The sequence below is a fragment of the Mytilus californianus genome, unplaced genomic scaffold (assembly GCF_021869535.1).
Source record: "Mytilus californianus isolate M0D057914Y unplaced genomic scaffold, xbMytCali1.0.p SCAF_9, whole genome shotgun sequence".
Classification (NCBI taxonomy): Eukaryota; Metazoa; Mollusca; class Bivalvia; order Mytilida; family Mytilidae; genus Mytilus; species Mytilus californianus.
Window position 1 is genome coordinate 22,340,261 of NW_026262745.1, and position 19,948 is coordinate 22,360,208.

The following is a 19,948-nucleotide window of genomic DNA, read 5'->3' on the forward strand; positions in this document are numbered from 1 at the left end:
CTTGGTAAACAACATCACCGTATGTATCTTTGGAAGAATTTAGTAAAGGTTTTAAGTGATTTGTGGTAACGAAATCCCTGACTTAATAATCTACCAGTAATTATAAATATGAAGATGTGGTATGAGTACCAATGAGACAATTCTCCATCCAAGTTACCAGTAATACATAGATTACGCTCATTGAAATCCAAAACGTCACTACAGACACGAGCATAGCGAACAAGTTGGGATATATAAACACTGTAAGAGGGTGCCAAAGGAAGATCACCGTCCAAAAAAGGAAAATTAGCAATATGAAAAGTGAAATCGTCTCTTTTGTCGTAAATTTTTGTGCAAAGGTTCTCGTGTCAAACTGAAATAATCTAGGATAGGACAGTTAGTGCTGTTAATATGTGATATATTTAAGTTAAGTTCCATTAGGTAAATTTGGCAGTATATTTAGAGAATTTTTAACGAAAAAAAATCATCAAGATAACGGGAAGTGTTGTTGAATTTATCAATTAAATACAATTTAGGCGGGTCTTTACTGAGTTTGACCATTTTGTTGCATGCACTTTATTTTTTTTTTCTATTTTTTTAGTAAATTTTCAAAAGTGATGCAAGAGTTTGAAAGGCCATGTCTATAAAATAGTGTGGATATTGAATGTATTCTCTTGTACATTTGCAAGATTTTTTCATAATTTTTTTATGTCGATTTAATTGATAAACAGTTATTGTTTTAAATATGGCAGTTAATTCTAATATTAGTGTACGCTACACTGTAGTTAGAGTAGGCAGATGGCTAAATTATTCAAGTATAGTCAGTGGTAGTTTTTTGTTGCCTGACTGACTTTGATAGAATATGAAATTATATTTTTAAAATGTAAGCTTTGTTTCTATATCTTTGATAATTGATTTGAAAACTTAGCAACTTATCTAGCCCTAAGGTTGCTTATAGCTTAGTATGTTGTATATATCAAGATATTCAATCACATCCATCATAAATTATGTACTGTGTCAAAGCCCTTAGTAAAGTCACTAGTTGAATTCACAAAAGTATTTGTAGTTTCAACTATATGCTTTCATTAGGTATATGTTTCTTAACATGCAATAAGCAATCGACGCAAATCATGTTTTATCATCACCTTAGCAGCAATATACCAACTTCACCTGCATGTGGAATATGCATTTCTCAACACATTCGGTATTCAAGAGCTTGCAGCTCCTACTCAGACTTTTTTAAAAGTCACCAGTGTCTAAGCAGAAAGTTGATGAACCGGTGTTATGTGAAAGAACGTCTCGTCCTTTTTCTAAAAACGTAAATCGGAAGATACCAAGACCTTGTTGATAAATATTCCGTATCACAAATAATAATAAAAATGGTCTTGAAGTATAGATTATAGGTACTGACGTTGTTTATCATCTTAATTACGTGTTATAGTGTTCTTTTAATTTGTTTTCAACCTTTACTGTTTAGTCCATTTTTGGTAATATCCATTTGGCGTGGCTCGGTATTTATACATCCCGCCATTGTGTTATGTACTATGGTCATTTTTTGTATTCTTGGTTTTCATTTTTGCTTATGCGCTTTGTCTATATAGTGTCTATATGCCATTTTATTTTTCATTGTTGACATAGTTCTTTGTTTTTATAGTGATTAAGACACAATGTTGACTGTTGTACCCCAATTTTTGACATTTTTACTTATTACGTCTGTTTGTTTTGCTCACACATTGTTGTCAATAAAATGGAATGCTATGCGACTGTCATACACGTGAGAGGTTTAGTTAGCTATAAAACCAGGTTTAATCCATTATTTTCTACATAAGAAAATGCCTGTACCAAATCAGGAATATGACAGTTGTTTTCCATTCATTTGATGTGTTTATGCTTTTAATTTTGCCATTTGATAAAGGGCTTTCTGTTTTGAATTTGTTTTGCAGTTCGGTATTTTTATTATATTACTTTTGAACAATGAACTTAATTATTTATGAGTAAATTCGGCCAACTCACTCACAGACTGAAAAAAAAACTGTAAGTAAAAATATCGAACGTACGCATCTAGTTTACTTTGTAATATTAGTCTTATGTCTTACATCACGAATAAAGGCACAATGATGTCCCGATAAATATTCAGCAATTGTTACAGAAACATTATGCGCGCCAATGCTGAAATTCAGTCTCATTATATTAAAAAAAAAATAAAATCAAAGACTCCAAGCAATTAATTAAACAGTTGGCATGGAAAATCCATAACGAAAGTAAAGAACATATTTCAAGGGTCTATCTGAACCTGAGGATAGAATATAAGTTAATTTTTTTTATTTCTTGTAACATTTCAAAAAATGACTGTACCGATGATATTTCATGACACCTATGGCGCACTGACAGCTTGGCTGGTAATAAATAAGACACCTTAGTGACAATTGAATAATAACAGTTGGAAGGCCAAATAAAATACGAAGCTGAAAAGCCTTCGAAGCTGAAAATTCCCCAAAGTTGTAAATTTACAGAAAAATTAACATATCAGAGGTATTTCATGTCAACATAACAAGTTAAGGTAGTGATACTCTCGGAGACGAAACGCCCACAAGCAGTGGTATAAACCCAGTGATTGTTAAAACGCATTAAAGATACCATGCTTTTAATCTTGTACGCCAGACGCGCGTTTCGTAAACATAAGACTCACCAGTGACGTTCAAATCAAAATAATTGGAACGCCAAAACAAATACAAATACAAAATTCCTAAAAATTTATGTCAAATAAGGCTATGGCAATTTCTTCCTTGGGGGTAGAAAACCGTAGACATATATACACTTGTTTGTTTCAATGTCGCCTCCAATATTACATACAACAATGGAAGTACGTGATCATGAAAATATTGTTATCACAGTTTTGTGAGCCTGAATGATTTTTCATGGAAATGTGTATGCTATCCAGTGGACAGGTATTTCTGTTAGCAGATTAGGTTGCATATTAAGTCCATATTTACATAACATTCCTTTTCCAAAGACATATCCACTAAGTATTTCAATAGCATGTAGAAGAATAGTTGAATGTTTTCTTTAACGTTTTTCATTTTCCACCACAGAACGTTCAGATACAGTACCGGCACTTCCTCCTCGTCGAATTAGGTGTCACTCCAGTAATTCGTCAACAAAGACAAATCAAGGTATTTCACATATGCAAAAAAAAAACTTAATCTATTGAAAGAAAGAATAAAGAATGGAAACGGGGAATGTGTCAAAGAGACAACAACCCGACCAAAGACAGAAAATAGTTCATGTTCACCTGTTTTCAACGCAGCGAGAAATACACTAATTCTGTATTTTAGTGTACAATCAAGTTTCATTTATTTGGTAGATTACACTTAAAGAAAGATATTAAGCAAATTTATACTTAATGCATATTCAAATCTCAATCGTTTATACTGTTATATATGTGTTTCTCTTGGTAAGCAAACATGATTAGTACATAGGTTTTATATTTATAGTGCAGTTATACAAAATTGAGTTCTACAGTTCAAGTAAGTTTCTAAAGATGGAACATGTAACTATAATATGGAACAAATAAAGTTACGATGTAAGAAATCGTAGTATTACTAACATTGGAAAGTGTTTTAATCTGGAACAAATTAATTTTTGAAAGAAATTTAATGGTAAAAAAAAATAAGTAGAATCATCATCAATTTGAAATTCTTTTTTTGGAAAAAAAAATGATTTAAAAAGTTTAGAGTGAATACTTTATGCAACAGAATCGAAGCTTGTTTGTGAAATTTGAACACTTGTATTGCGTTTTTTAGACCAATTACCCTTGCGTCCAGTAAGTATGCCGACTTGTTTGACAGAACACTTTCAAGGTAAATATATAGTCACTCTTTATGCATCGTGTCCAATACAATAAAGTAAAGATTAGACCGAAATGACATGATCATTCTGATGATAGATATTGACAATTAATTATCACTTTTTGCGTATATACATAATTCTATTTTGTTAGTATAATTCGTCCGTAACCAGCGAGTTTAATGTGTCTCAAGTAAACATGGCCATTAATACATCGTTCAGGAATATTTAAGTTCACTGGTTTGGCCTGAAAACATATAAAACAAAATGTGTCTCAAGTTAACCATTTAAATTAGCACTTTGTAGACAACTTCCTCAAGGTTAACTAAGGTCCTTACGGTCTTATTTCAAATATCCAGTAGCTCTTACTTATTGATTACGCACTAGAATACATAAAAAAATGGCTCGATAGATTAGAACAGAACTGAACTGGTCCAGGTCTTATTTCCAAATAATTCTGAGTCTATTGCAAAATAAAAAATTGTCAATATTCTATGAAAGCGTATACGCTTCAAATGAAAGGCTTTTTAAAATGGATTTTTGAAAGATTAAACAATTGTTGATAGATAAAAGTCACTAAAAATATTGGAACTACAGTATATAGATAAAATCGCGAATCTTAGAACCTCGACATCCTCAAAGACTTAAAACAAATTTATCAAAATGTTTTTCAACCGCCTTCCGTTTTCTAGAAGGGTACGAATATTGTATTCATGCTGGACAAGTTATTCTTGCATTCCGTTAACAAAATGTTTGCTTACAGATGTGTATCTACATTTTGTCCACAATCGTTTGTCAAACGAAACTTAAAGAACACCGTATAATTCTGTACATTTGACCTTCAGTTACAGATATTTTGAATCGCGTTAATCTTCGTGTCTTTATTCTAACTCATTTTCTAGTATTCTTTAAACAGGCGGATATCCAGTAAAAATTAAACAATATAAATGGTTATCTTCTGTTAATTTTAACAATGTTGACATCTTCAAGAGAATGATATTTTCAAAGTTTTCAGCCAATTAGATGCCTGTGTTTATGCACTTCCGAAAAACATAAGTCGCACCCTTCGACAAAAAAAATGCTATAAAAAGTTGTTTGATAGTCAGATACACATCCTAACAGAAATTTATTGTTGTCAATGTCGTTTGATCCAAAACCATTAAAACTTCGGCAAAAAAATATTCAAAAGTATGATTATGTTCATAAGAGAGCATATATAGATGACGTCATAATGACGTCACAGTTTTTCTAACGCGTCAGAGCTTGCTGTATTTGTATTTGTCATATATTTTATCTTATTAAAAAGTAAAATAACAAAAATACCGAACTCCAAGGAAAATTCAAAACGGAAAGTCCTTTATCAAATGGCACACTCAAAAGCTCAAACACATCAAACAAATGAAAAACAACTGTCATATTCCTGACATGGTACAGGCTTTCCATAATATAGAAAATGGATGATTAAACCTGGTTTTAAGTTATCACATTTGATTTTATTACTTATTAATATTTCAAAAGACGCATAAGTATTATTTCCATTAAACAGAAAGATATAATGCGGCGTTCACACAGTGCCGATTATGGTCCCGTTTGAGCACTAAGTCACGAAAAGTAAAAAGGTCGGATTACTATCGTCAATGATCTGGAATGTCCTCTTATTGCCTAAACGATGTAGTATACCTTCGCAACAGATTCCTACGGATCGGAGAGGTCGACAAAGCACCCCCCGACAGTTAGGTGCGTCCCGTAACATTCGGGAAAACTCATCCGATTTTATCTAGTCGGATTACAATCATGATCATGTCGTGACAGATTCTGCTGTATCGGATCAAAATCGTAACAATGTTCTGTGTTTTCTGGACGGTGTCCTGTGGAACGGGCATGATCTGGAGAGATTTGTCATTACTGTTTATTATGATTGAGTCCAGATTGCATCCCGAATGCGAACCGTCTTTGACGATACCGTTACGGAACAGTCCCGTTATTAATACGAAATTCGGCAATAATACCCTCGTCTGTGTCCCGACAATTACAGAACACGATACAACTGAGTCCAGACATAGCCGTTTGCAATGCGGTACAGCAGATTGAGATAGGATTGCGTTCCGACAGTATCTGATCATCCCAAATATGGCGACAGTTTTCTAATGATATCTTCCGTCAGCGTCGGTTCACTGTCTTCTCATTGTCTGATGTCTGTCGGATCGTATTCGGCAGAATCGGGATGCTGTCGGGATAGATTCGGTCGTTTTTTACCATGGGAAAGATGCAAATCGGATTAGAATCGGATTGAGAACGGGATAATCGGGACAATTTCGGATGGAAACGGCTGAATTTGGACGCTTCCTGAACAATATCCGATTCTTGTCGTGATTAAATAAATGTTTTTACAAATTTTGATAAAAGTTTGAATTTCCAGCCACGATTCACAAGATCTTGATAAGACTTTTAACAAATTTTTATCGGGAATGCTCCTAACAAGGACGGCAGTAAAAATCGTGAATGTGTGACCCCAGCTTTAGGTTGACCTTTTAAAAGCATTAATTTTAATCTTTGCCACTAACAAAAGTATTTTGGGGGAAAAATACTAAAAATGGCAATTAATACATTGTTTAGGAATATTTTAGTGCATTGGGGTGTCCTTAAAACGTATGAAACAAAAATAAATGATAAACCATCTTGCTTCAGATTCCATTATCTATCAAATAATGCTAAATGTTGATATAACAACATCGAAAATTCACTTTACTAAAACATATATATGGATCAAGTGAAATAATGAGTCATCACTAAGGTGTGGATGTATTTCAATTCAAACAAAAACTCTTTGTGCTACTACAGTTGTTGAAACTTTAAGAGTATTTTTTCATGCATATCATTTATTCTATTCATGAAAATGTACTAGAAAAAGTCGGACACACCGTACATTGACACTCACCTATTAGATTTTAGTGTGTTTTCTTTAACTTTCGAAAATTCGTTAAACTCCAAAAAGATTAGCAGAAAGATAAAAGTATACTAAATGGTGCTTACGAACTAGATGAAACATTGTGTTTTAGAATACATCTGTTAGCTAAGGATCGTAATCGTGCCTATGAATAAATTTGTCGGTTTTAAAGAGCTGAATTTAGAGCACGTCCTATTTGTAAATCGCTTCAATGTCCTGATTGAAAAATCAGTACTTATAATGGGGAGTTAATTTTTACGCAGTCGAATTATGCATATACTGTGTAGATTTATCAATAAACAACAAACCAACATTATCTAAGAATCTGCAAATCAAAATTATATTGGGTAAAGGACTAGCGAAAAGAAATAGTTCATCTGAGGAATTTAAATTCGCTTCTATCATTAACACAATAAAAACAGATGGTGTTTGTTGCGAGACTGATATTCAAGATTTGTTTAGATTATTTATTGTTGACTTATCATGTAAAAGTTTCTGTATTGTCTTTAAGATGAATACGTGGAAGCACAATGCGACAATGAAATCGATGGCGATGGCATTCTTAAATTTGTGAAGGGAGATATTATTACAGTGACTGAAAGAAGAAATGATGGATTTATGGAAGGACGAATTGGTATTATGAATGGAAAATTTCCTGCAAATTGTGTTAAGCTGTTTGAAAACGATCCAGGTAAAATTAAATTTAGAATGAAAAACTACTAAAATAATTAATGAATTAGTGTGTAGATAAATAATGCATATTTCAAAAGTGTGTTCAGACACCATTTCAATCATTCCTTAAAACCTTATGACGATTGTAATTTATAAATCTATATGTTAGATATAAACACTTTTGTGTTCACAAAACAGCATTGATGTGACTGTTCATTTTCCATAAAATTACTGTTTATAAAATGTTAAATTATTCGAAACACTAAGGTCTTAACCTCAAGAAATAGATTTCCTCAGCTGTATAATAGACATTGTCTTGTTTATTATGTTATACAATATGATTTTTTTTTTTTTTTTAGAAAGGCCATTGAAGGTTGTTTCATCCCTTGGGTGTAATTATGACGGCATATTAAAAGTGCAGCCTGGAAATATAGTAAAATTAAAAAATAAATATTCAGAATACTACTGGGTGGAATTTGAAGGAAATGAAGGATGGATTCATGTGACGTGTGTGGATTTTTTAACAAAGGATGAAGGTATGCATAAAACAGTTTAACAAAAATACAGAACTCCAAGGTAAATTCAAATAGGGGAAGTCTATAAAAACTGACAAAATTAAATGTTATCATGTGAAAACAACTGTCATAATCCTGACTTGGTACAGGCATTTTCCGAAGAAAATGGTGTGTTAAACCAGTTTTTATAGCTAACTTAACATCTACATTATATGACAGTTGTTTATAGTTCTGCTATATTGATAAAATGAGGTTTGCAACCCAAAAAGACATAACGGGTTAATGTGACAAAAATTTGGATCCAGCGGCATAAAACTTTGCAAACATACATCACAGACATAGAACACAACTGACTTAAAGATTCAAACAAACTTACAAATAAATCTAACATAATGTGGTGATAATACAAAAATCATACGACTGGAATGACAGCAAACAAGACAAAAGGAAAAAAGAGAACAACACTCTCATTTAATAAACTGTAAAAAAAATAACACTTTACAATTTTCATCGTGCGAATCGCTTGTTTTAACTTTCATCAATAAACCACATTTTAATCTATATACTTTCTTTTCAGATTCACCACCACCAAAGCCTCCTCGAAAAGAAAACAACACAGTTAAGATGTGGTTAAACCAAGGTTAAACACAATTTTATATTTGTCTCCTAGATTTTACTTTTAGTAATTAAAAATAGAAATTTATTTCGAATCGATATTATAATCAAATTAGATATTGTAGAAAAGTAACAAAACAGGTAAAATATCAATTGATAATATTAACGGTACCAATGTTATTGCACCAGATGTGCATTTCGACAATTAATGTCTATTAATTTAGTCCAAAAGCTAAACCTTTGTAATACTAACACGACATACAAGACTAATTCCTTCATTCACCAAATATTACTATCTACATACATATAAAAACGTTTTACCTAGACATGAAATCAAATTTGCCGTTTTAAGCTTATACTTCATTACAAAATAGATATATGAGAGACTTGGAAATAGGCACGGAATTTGACATACCTAATTACCTATATTTTCTGGTGGACGACGCATTAAAGTAGCTTGTATTTTATGAAATATTCAAATGTACTATTGACCAAAAAACATAGTTTTGGTTATTTTCTGGATCATAAATAAACAATCTGACATAATATCTAAATCTTTATTGGTCAGTTGAATATCAGCTAGCGTATCAGTTTAATTTTATGTGTTTTCTATTCGTAGATGTTGGACCGCCACTTCCACCAAAACCATCAAAAGGGCGACGAGGTAATGAAATTGGTATGTTCTTCAATAGTGTTTTATATCGAATTGGTTTTTTTAATAGAACTGCCAAGAAATAAGAACTGTATTCCTCACTTTGTACTCGATGTTATTTAATATACCGACGAACTTTGAAAACGCAATACTAGATTATTTTAAATTTTGATTTTCATGCAGGCAATACTTGTTAAATACATAAATCAACATAAATATCATTCATTAAATTGTCTAAATAAAGTTTCCAGGTCGAAAGTTGGATTGATTACGTCGAAGACAATGACCTTTTGCAACCAATGTCTAAATGATTGACAAAGAAGTTGACCAGTTCTGTTGGGGATGTTTTGTGCTCAGTTTTGTTCATTCTGATTAGGCCTCTGTCTTACCCATTACAGTCTGACTTAGCTATTATGCGGTTTAAACTGTAAACCTTAAATGGTTTTCTGCAGTGGATTATTTGACATTACGCTTATATTACGTGAAACATTTTTGGCGTCAATGTATGTGTTATGACATCTGATGGCTAATTTAGAAGTTGAAGTTTCAGTCGTAAATCTGTCGTGCAAATGGCATTACGTAATGTAATTTGGTTCACGTGGCGTTGTTACTACACGTTGACCTGGTCATGTACAAATCCCGTCTACAAACCTGTAAAGGTGCAATTTTCTTTTTGGAATTTTCCCGGAGGCCATTATTGGTTGGTCAACTGTAAATAAATATTTGTATTAAAGATAACCAAGGACATGTGCTTGTTGCTGAAGCCACTATCTCATGCACTTCGTGTATTCTTTTGTCATAGAATGCAAATTATCACCTATTTTTTATTTAGAATTGTCAACATTACAGGTGCAAGTAGTCATATTAATTAAAAAAGCAAATGTTTAACTATAATAGCCCTGGAGCTTACATGACGTTAACAAAAGCTGCTCAATATCAAGAAGTTCAATCGGAGAGTTGCCATGTATCAGTAGATATTTGCTCATATATGTCTTAAGTTCGACTTTTTAGATTTGCAATTTTACCTTTAGAAAGTATTGTACAATGGCATTATCTAAATGTACTCATAGTATGCAAATTATGAGAATAGAAAAGAAATGGCGTAAATGACGATTAAGGAAACATGACAATCTTCAAAATCATACATGGGGGAAGTGTTGATAAAATGTATCCATTTAAATAATATTTAAAATCCCCCGACTTTATTGAAAAGTTTGTACAGATCATACATTTCTGTATGTGTATGTATTCTTTTTATTCTTTGTAGACAATACAAACGAAATTCGAATCGTAATGCTAGGGAAAACCGGATCAGGAAAGAGCGCTACCGGAAATTCTATCGTAGGAGAAGGAATTTTTAAATCTCATGTCTGTGGAAAATCCATTACTAAGATATGTGAAAAATTTGATGGCATTTGTAATGGCAAAAAGTTCGTGGTAATTGATACGCCCGGTCTGTTCGACACAACTTTATCTCATGATGCAATTAGTTGTGAAATAATTCGCTGTGCTCATCTGTCGTTGCCAGGACCACATGTGTTTTTGATTGTCCTGCAGATAACACGGTTTACAAACGAAGAAACTTTGGCTTTGGAACAATTGTTCGAGATATTTGGTACATCCATGGGGAAGTATTCATTGATAGTTTTTACAAGATCGGAGGAATTAGAAAGAGAAGGAAAATGTATCAAATCTTTTATTGAAGAAGCAGGCTCACCTCTCACCGATTTCATTAGGAAATGCCAGCACCGATATATTGCTATAAACAACACTGCAACGGGATCAAACAAGGCTGAAATGGTGACGAAATTGGTAAAGGCTATCACTGATATAGTAAGAGATAACAACGGTGGACATTTTACCAATAAAATAATTGATGAAGCTAGACAAGCCCTTGTCTTACAGGAACTACACAAATCATTAGTAAAACCAGATGAGGATGAGGAAGAAGAATTTGACGAAGATGAAGACGACACTATTTCATTAGAAAGCCATGATTCTGGAGTGTCGATGCCAAATCAACCTATATATGATGAAGTATATGGAGAATACGATATGAAGGAGGTCGAGTTGAACAAACTTATCGATAAAACTGATAGGGAAATTAGGAGCAATGAGGCAATTAAAAACAATCTACAAGAACTAAATAAAAAGGATGTTCAAAATATTGATTTGCAGCTGAAACAGAAAAGGAAAGAGGTCATAGATATCACAGCAGATTTAAACAGTATGACAAACCAGTGTCATACATTGGAACAACAAAAAGGCGAGATAGAGAACAAAACAAGAATCGATCTTGAAGAACGTGATTTAAAATTGAAGCAGCTGCACAAAACAAAAATAAAGCTTGCGAAACAGAAATATAATCATGAGCGACAAAAAATGGAGTTGAGACAGAATCTTTCAAAAGAATCTGACAGTTTGCAAACAAAGCTGAATACACCTCAAAACGGCTGTTTGATTATGTAGATTTCGAGGTGCTGGAAGATATTGATTAACAAATCTATCTTTATCATTTTAACAAAAATATATATAAAAAAAAACAAGTTGAAGGAGATTAAAACGAAATACACGTATGCCTAAAAAAATTGTGTCAAATTTGACGAAGGCACTCTGTGTTTTACTTTTGTTAGTATTTAGATCAACATTTCAGTCAAATATGTTCCTTGTGCAATATTTAAACGTATTTACACCTTCGCTTGTAGTACAATAAGAATTTCTTCAGTATATTTTCAAAATGTTCACTCACTGATATTTTTTACTTATTAAAAGCTATGTAACTATTGTTTTTGAAACCATATGGTATTTCTCTTCCAGAGACATTAAATTACATTCCAAGCATTTTTTGTTTGTTTTTGTTTTTAAGTACATCTGTATTTTTAAACTGACATGGCATGTACAAAAAACTGTTTAAGTTCATCCATTATATATATATCAGTTTGAAAATGAAATGTGGTATGATTGCCAATAGGACAACTATCCACCTGAATTAAAATGGAGTGGTAGTTGTTTGGTTTAAAATCAAGTTTATTAACTGTGTTTAGCATTAGGTTGTGAGTATTGAATGTTCGGACGACGGATGAAGTAAATAAACACTAATAAGTCGTTTGACAATGTTTACATATTGGAATGTTTTCTGTGTAAAGATCTTTATTCAACAAATTACTATTTGCGTGTCATATGTTTTAAAAGTACTGTGTTTTATCTAAACATATATCTATCACTCGTTTCAATCTGATTTCTTCATTTATTCACTTTAAAAATGATTTGGTGGTTTTTATTTTACATTTATGCTTCATAATTATATAAGAAGAACAATGTCAACTACAAAACTGTATGATGTTTTAGAGGATAAAATTTTGTTTTATAAATCATTTTGGATTTACTATTAATAAATCATTTAAAGTGTTTGTTTCAAGTGAAATTTCAAGTCAAATTTGACACAATTTTTTAAGCATACGTGTATTTCGTTTTAATCTCCTTCAACTTGTTTTTTTTATATATTTTGCATTCCACGCGTTTAATTTGAAACACAAAACGGGAGTCTTGTATCTTTAACATTATTTTCATTCAGATTTTACATTACACAAAATGACACTAAAACATAAGCAAATAATTAATATTCTCTTCAAACATATAATGTAAACACTAATAAAATGCACTTGAAATATATGATGATCCATATCAACAACCACTGCAAATAATCGGTTATTCAATCTTGTTTTCTATGTCTTCATATCGTTCCTAACAGCAATGCCAAACAACGGAGATGCTCGTTTTGTCAGCGTCATGCTAGACGGTGGGCAAATTTGTGAAACAATTATAAACACTTATAAGTTGTTGTGTTTTGTGTACAGTTGTTTGTCTTTTTGATCTCCCTCCTCCCTTTTTTGTTATGACGTTGTTAGTTTATTTTCGTCTTATGAGTTTTAAAGTCCCTTTTGGTATCTTTCGCCTCTTTTTTACATTAGAAGAAAAACTTGCCTGTACCAAGTCAGGAATATGACAGTTGTTTTCCATTCGTTTGATGTGTGAGCTTTTAATTTTGCAATTCGATAAGGGATTTTCCGTTTTGAATTTTCCTTGGAGTTTGGTATTTTTTGTTATTTTACTTTTTACAGACATTGTCATAATTGTATGCAAAGACTATGGTCAACCACTGTTGGAGAACTCAGGAATTTGAAAATAAATCAAAAGAGGAATCAAAAGATTTAAATCTCGCCTATACTCGTTTTTTTTTCCACTTTAAAGCTAATGTTTGTAAATATTTTTTTTCTCACCAAATGCATATGTTGACAATCAATGTTAGTAATTGTCGGACCAATAATTCGAAAATCCCAAGCCTAAGACATACGATGAAGAACTCTTAAAATTATAAAGGACCAAAAGTAAAGTAAAAGCAGGAAAAATCATGAGTTATGCATGTGGGAGATTCTAATTTGTTTTTAAATGTGATAAATAAATTATTACATGTTCTTTTCCATATCGGAGTATTGGAATCATCCCTCGACCCATATGGGCCATTGGATTGTGTCTCATGCTGATGTTAACATCGTTTGATGATAGGAGAGCCCATAAGAAAGGAAATTATTATAATATATAACTTTTCCCGGAATCTATATATATTCTAAATACATCTGTATTTTTTTAAACAGACATGGCAAGAACAGAAAACTGTTTAAGTTCATCCAATATATATATTAGTTTAAAAATGAGATGTGGTATGATTGCCAATGAGACAACTACCCATATGAATTAAAATGGAAAGGTAGGTTGGTTTAAAATCAAGTATTTAAACTGTTTTGTAGCTTTAAGGTTTTCGTTTTTAGTTTAAAGGAAGGAAATAATTATAATATATAATGTTTCCCGGTCTCTATTTATAGTGTTTAGTCCTGTTTATCCACCATCTTGGAGTGCAATTTCTCGAATTGTAACTAAAATGGATGGACTATTTTTCTAAATATAAGTTTGTTACCTGGATGGACTAATTTTTTTAATAAAAGATTGATATTCTTCTTAACAGATTTAAGGAACAATGATAAATAAAGTCTGCGCAGTAGGTTTCATTGTCTGCAAGTGGAACTAGTACTTCGTTTTGCCTTACGTCGGTTACATACAATAAACTGTAGGGGTCATGGTGTATGCCTTATTAGTCTTTAGTTTTCTATGTTGTGGTTTGTGTACTATTGTTTGTCTGTTGGTCTTTTTCTGTTTTAGCCATGGCGTTGTCAGTTTATTTTCTACTTATGAGTTTTAATGTCCCTTTGGCATCTTTCGCCTCTCTCTTATGAACGCTATCATAATTTCTCTGACTCTAACAAAATATCTCGGTCACAAATGACTACAGATATGATTCTCTTGTTACCACGACGGTTGCCGTTAGTGGAACAGAAATTGTTAGCCTTTCTAAACGACAGAACCCCATGTTCCGTGTGGTATTGTATCCCACTTTAGAGATATTTTCTAAGGTGGTATTTGCTTAACAAAAAAGTTTGGATGGTTTGCAGTATGCTTAATTGAACATCTTATTCTTAATTCAGTATCCTGTTAGGCGTACTTTCTTTTGCTTTCTACAGCTTTACACGCACTTTTAGGGATCGTGCCTCTCTGCTTTAAATGCATGCATATACAAATAAAGAGATGTGGTATGATTTCCATATAACATGTCTCATACGTCTATTCACTAGAAACCAAAGAACGAGGATGTAAACAACTAAAAGGCAACCATAAGGTACTGTGCAACCTTTAAGAATGAGCAAAACCAATGCCGTATAGTAAGCTATAAAAGGCCCCGACATGTCAAAATGTGAAACAATTAAATAGAGAAAACCAATGTCCTGATGTATGCTAAAACAATAAACTGTTGACACAGAGATTTGCCTCGCCTGTATGTTATTTTGATAGGACAATTAAAATGGCAATACTTTAACATGTAAACATTCAAAGTAACATGACTGAAAGTGCAGGATTAATTAATCTCCGTCGAAAAGGGAAATGCCAGTGCTTATTCAACTGCATACAAAACATTATTGACTTACCATTAGCGGTTCCCCTCAAACTGAACTAATCACAAACTTTAACATGCAAAAGTTTCAAAGTCAATATAACATGACTGAGTGGTCAGGGCCCAATTATTTCCATGAAAAAGAGATTTGGCAATGCTATTTTAACTGCATACTAAATATCATTGATAAACCATAAATGGTTCCACTTAAACAGATCTAAACAGAAAATTTGAAACATTGATGACACCGCACAAAGACAGTGCACTCCTTAATCTCGAATTTTCGACTTTGTCGAGGCAAGCCAAAAACGAAAAAACAGATAATGCAGACAGCAAACAACGACAACCACTGATTAACGGCATGGTCTAACATTTTTGTAAGCGCCCAACTCTTTCCTATGTTGGGATAGTGTTATAACAGCACAACTACAATAATCTGTTGGAATAGGATTAAATCATCGGATTGGCACTAAACACATACAGAAAGAGTTGACAGAAATCAATTACATAAATACCTTATCACAACAGTAAGACTTATACCGGTTTTTTTTGTGTTCTTTTTTCAAACAAATCTTCAAGTTAGATGGTTCTTGTCTGATATACGGTGGACCGTGTTTCTGAATTTCATCAATTTTAAAAAGAAGTATTGAAGCATCTTTTGCTTGCATATTGTATTATAGTATATGTTAGGAAAAGTGCTTATGTAAAAAAATGGCTCTTTTTCTCTTATATAGGTCTAGGTTGGTATTTCTAACCATGTCTAACTCTCATCGATCATGCTTCTGCGCTTTCAATATAAACAATTGAAATGTATGATTTATCATGCGTTCTGTTTAGTTTCCAAGTGGAACAAGTAATAGAAATATTCTTTTGTAGTCTTAAGAAAGGTAATCCCAAGCTGCGAACAACTTCAGGTAAACAAGAGCGAGAAACCGATTTTAGAGACTAGCAAAAAATTACATTCTAAGCCTAAACACGTGCTATTTCGATGAAATTTTGAAATTTGTTTTATTATGTATTTGAGATATTATCTCACTAGTCAGATGACTAATGAATAATTTCTCAATGTCATATCAAAAATTTATGAAAAACTAAAGGGAGGTTACCTTTTATATAAACCAGTCACCAAAGTTTCATGAAAACTCCTCAAAGCACTTTAAAAATATTGTCCGAAAACTGTAAAATCACCCCTTTTTAGCTCACCTGGCCCAAAAGGGTCAAATGAGCTTTTCTCGTCACTTGGCATCCGTCGTTGTCCGTCGTCGTCCGTTAACTTTTACAAAAATCTTCTCCTCTGAAACTACTGGACCAAGTTCATTATAGATAAAGATAACTGTAAACAGCAAGAATGTTCAGTAAAGTAAGATCTACAAACAAGTCACCATTCTTGTCTTTAATGTTGAAGAGTGTCCTTTGTTTCATATGCACTGCAGCACATAGAAAAAGGTGAGCGACACATGACTTTGAGAGCCTCTAGTTCGTTTAATAAAATCCCATAACCCGGAAACGTAAAATCTAAAATTTATAAAATTTGAAAGGGAGGATACCTCAATAGATATAAACAATTCACCAAATTTCATGTAAATTGGTTACAGCGTTTTTGAGTTATTGTACTACATGATGATGACGGACGGACGGACGGACGACGGTAAACCATAATACGTCCCGTATAAAAACTCCGGGGTTCACCACGAAAAATATTATTAACTGTGACAACAAAAGTACCATGAAATGAAGTTGAAAAGATTATGAGTCCCCTGCACTATGTAACATAGTATGTTCTAAAGACCTTTTTATAAAGGATCCAATAATTTCTAATTTAATACTGGAAAGTTGTGGTAGAACTTTTTCCGAACAGAAAATTTCCATTAAATTAAAAAAGGTTAATTTTGATCAACGTAGTAATATGGTTGGGGATTTATTGAGAATATATGATAATTTTCATTCATTAAATTACAGTTATAAACTAGAAAAGTCATTTTTTAAAGTCAAGAATACCTTTTTCTTATTAAAGTTTTCGTTTTCCCGGACCATTTGTTTAAAAACCCGGACGGTTTCACAGTTACTCTCGAAAAAACCTGGACAATATTAAACACTGAATTTTTTGGTTAAATACAAGGAAATTATGCCTCTTTGTTGCTCAAAACATGTATAGTATTCAAAATAAGATGTGTAGTCATGTAAAAAACTATTATGATTACGAAATAGCAGTTAATTGACCTGGTCGCATGTTTTATCACTCGAAAAAACCCGATCTACACTCGAAAAAAATGGACCGATTCACTCGAAAAACCACGATCCTAGCCGGACACTATACCTACCGTGAAAATCAATATGTCATCTATGAATTTTCACTGTATTACAAATACCTAAATCGATTTGGCCTTGTTGGTCATTGTTTTTAACCTCCCAGCCCCAATCAAAATTGAAAACAACAGCTTACTATTTACATCAAAACAAGGATATTTCAAGTTCTACGTCTGCATCGATCTTTAATATTTCTCTGTATATAATTTCACAAATGTTGCATGCGTTGATATTTAATGTTTAACTACACTGGAAAGGTCAACTTTGCTTTAAGTTCAAATTTGATATTTACTTTACAATGATGTAGAAGTCTCTAAGGCTAACTTGACCATTTTTACATGTATATTTTTGTGAAGAGGTGTAATTAACTGTCAGAAAAACATAAGATTGAGAATAAACTTCTCCAAATTCAAGATCGAGAAAATAACAAAGACATATTTTTTTGTTTTAATTTCATTTTTGATAAAGTGATCTTGTTTCTAAAGAAGCTGAAACTTTTGTCTCGTATACATCGATTCCGTTATACATGCGTATTTCAATACAAAACTCAGGAAAGACACTGTTTTAAAACACTTTCATTCTGTCATACTGCTAAGTTAAGTGACATCAGTAATGCCCATTTATATATTGATAGTGTTAATTTCCACTAAATATGCTCATGATATGACATAAGCATATTTATGATGTATCATTTTTGATCCCCAAACGCCATAAATTATTTTGAATCGGCTTGTTCTTCTGTTACAACCAACCAACTTATCAACAGATGGCATAAGTTCATTCAAAATAATATGCTTTTATCATAGCTTGTACCTAGTCAGGAATATGACAGTTGTTTTCTATTCGTTTGATGTATGAAAATAAGAAGATGTGGCATGATTGCCAATGAGACAACTCTCCATAAGAGACCAAATGACACAGAAATAGCAACTATAGGTCACCGTACGGCCTTCAACAATAAGCAAAGCCCATACCACATAGTCAGCTATAAAAGGCCCCGAAATGGCAAATGTAAAACAATTCAAACGAGAAAACTAACGGCCTAATTTATGAACGAATAAATGAACAAAAACAAATAAGTTACACAGCATTAAACGACAACCACTGAATTACAGGCTCCAGGAACAAACTGTAAAAATCAGTTGAAAAAGGCTTAACTCATCAGATGGATACAAATAAAAAAACATCTAACAAAAACACAGAGTGGACGTGGCAGGGTACTTATATATTCCAACAACAAGAAAGACACTAAGTACAGATCTGAGAGTACTCGCAGTTACTGACAGCTAGTTCAAAACTATTAACAACTAATAAAAAAAATCATGCATCTAAGACTAACATTTCAATCAGTACACATCCAACATCCAATGGATGTAGTGTAAAGATGTCATTAACAGTCAGAGAAAGCATGACCTTGCGGTCTTTAAGCTTTTGATTTTGCCATTTGAGAAGGGACTTTCCGTTTTGAGTTCGGTATTTTTGATATTTTTATTTTTTACCAATTACAATTTGATATCTTTGTTGGTATCTGTCTATAAAACGCAGACTAAAGCCGCAAAGTTGTATGCTTTTTAAAGAAGAACCACTTTGGAGGAAATTAACGAGAATGCACCAAGTCTATTCAAAATAATTAATGGCGCTTGGGGATCAAATATGATACAAAAATATGCTTTTATCCTAGCATGAGCATATTAAGTAGCAATTTAAACACTCCAATCTAATTCATCACCTGTATATTACTTGAATTTACACTGCTTCAATAACAATATAATTATAAAAAAAAATCTTCCATTTTAATTGTAAAAGAAATATTAATATCGTCAAAAATTTCTTCACCTCATTCCTTTCAGCCGTATTTTTACCATTTGGAGCTATTATGACCCCTCCTCTTTTCCTCGGACCCTGGATCTCTGGTATGTTATTATAATATTTTCTCAAACTTTAAAACAGAGGCGACCGATATCAAAGAGATATTCACACTGGTAAATCGAAAACAAACTGATATTGCCATGGCAAAAAACGATGAAAAGACAAACAATAGTTTACAAAACACAACATAGAAAACTAAAGACTGAGCAACACGAACCCCGTCAAAACTGGGTGTGATCCCAGGTGCTCCGGAAATTTAAGCAGATCCTACTCCACTAGTGCCACCCATCCAGTTGCTCATGTAAGTACAAATCCAACGAAAAGTTTAGTTCGGTAAGTAACATTAGAGGACTAGAGCTCGAGGACGGGACTGTGATTACGACAAATACGATAATATGATTATAGTTAAGGGGAAGGTTGAGCGATCACAAACATGTTTAACCCCGCCACATTCTTTATGCGCCTGTCCCAAATCAGGAGCCTGTAGTTCAGTGGTTGTCGTTGGTTCATGTCTGTCATATTTGTTTTTCGTAAATTGTTAT

General features: G+C 32.6%; 1 protein-coding gene across 6 annotated transcripts in view; it reads left to right on the top strand.

Moving 5' to 3' along the window:
* LOC127714151 (uncharacterized) overlaps positions 1-12,070 on the top strand; it is a 117,721-nt gene extending 105,651 nt beyond the window's left edge. For all 6 annotated transcript variants that reach the window (XM_052220163.1, XM_052220162.1, XM_052220160.1 and 3 more), the window contains exons 7-13: positions 3,072-3,152; positions 3,783-3,839; positions 7,284-7,463; positions 7,804-7,980; positions 8,537-8,599; positions 9,194-9,250; positions 10,494-12,070. In XM_052220163.1, coding sequence (XP_052076123.1) covers positions 3,072-3,152; positions 3,783-3,839; positions 7,284-7,463; positions 7,804-7,980; positions 8,537-8,599; positions 9,194-9,250; positions 10,494-11,695 — 1,817 coding nt within the window. In that variant the 3' untranslated portion in view covers positions 11,696-12,070. The remainder of the gene's footprint in view (positions 1-3,071; positions 3,153-3,782; positions 3,840-7,283; positions 7,464-7,803; positions 7,981-8,536; positions 8,600-9,193; positions 9,251-10,493) is intronic.
* Positions 12,071-19,948: the final 7,878 nt, after the last annotated feature.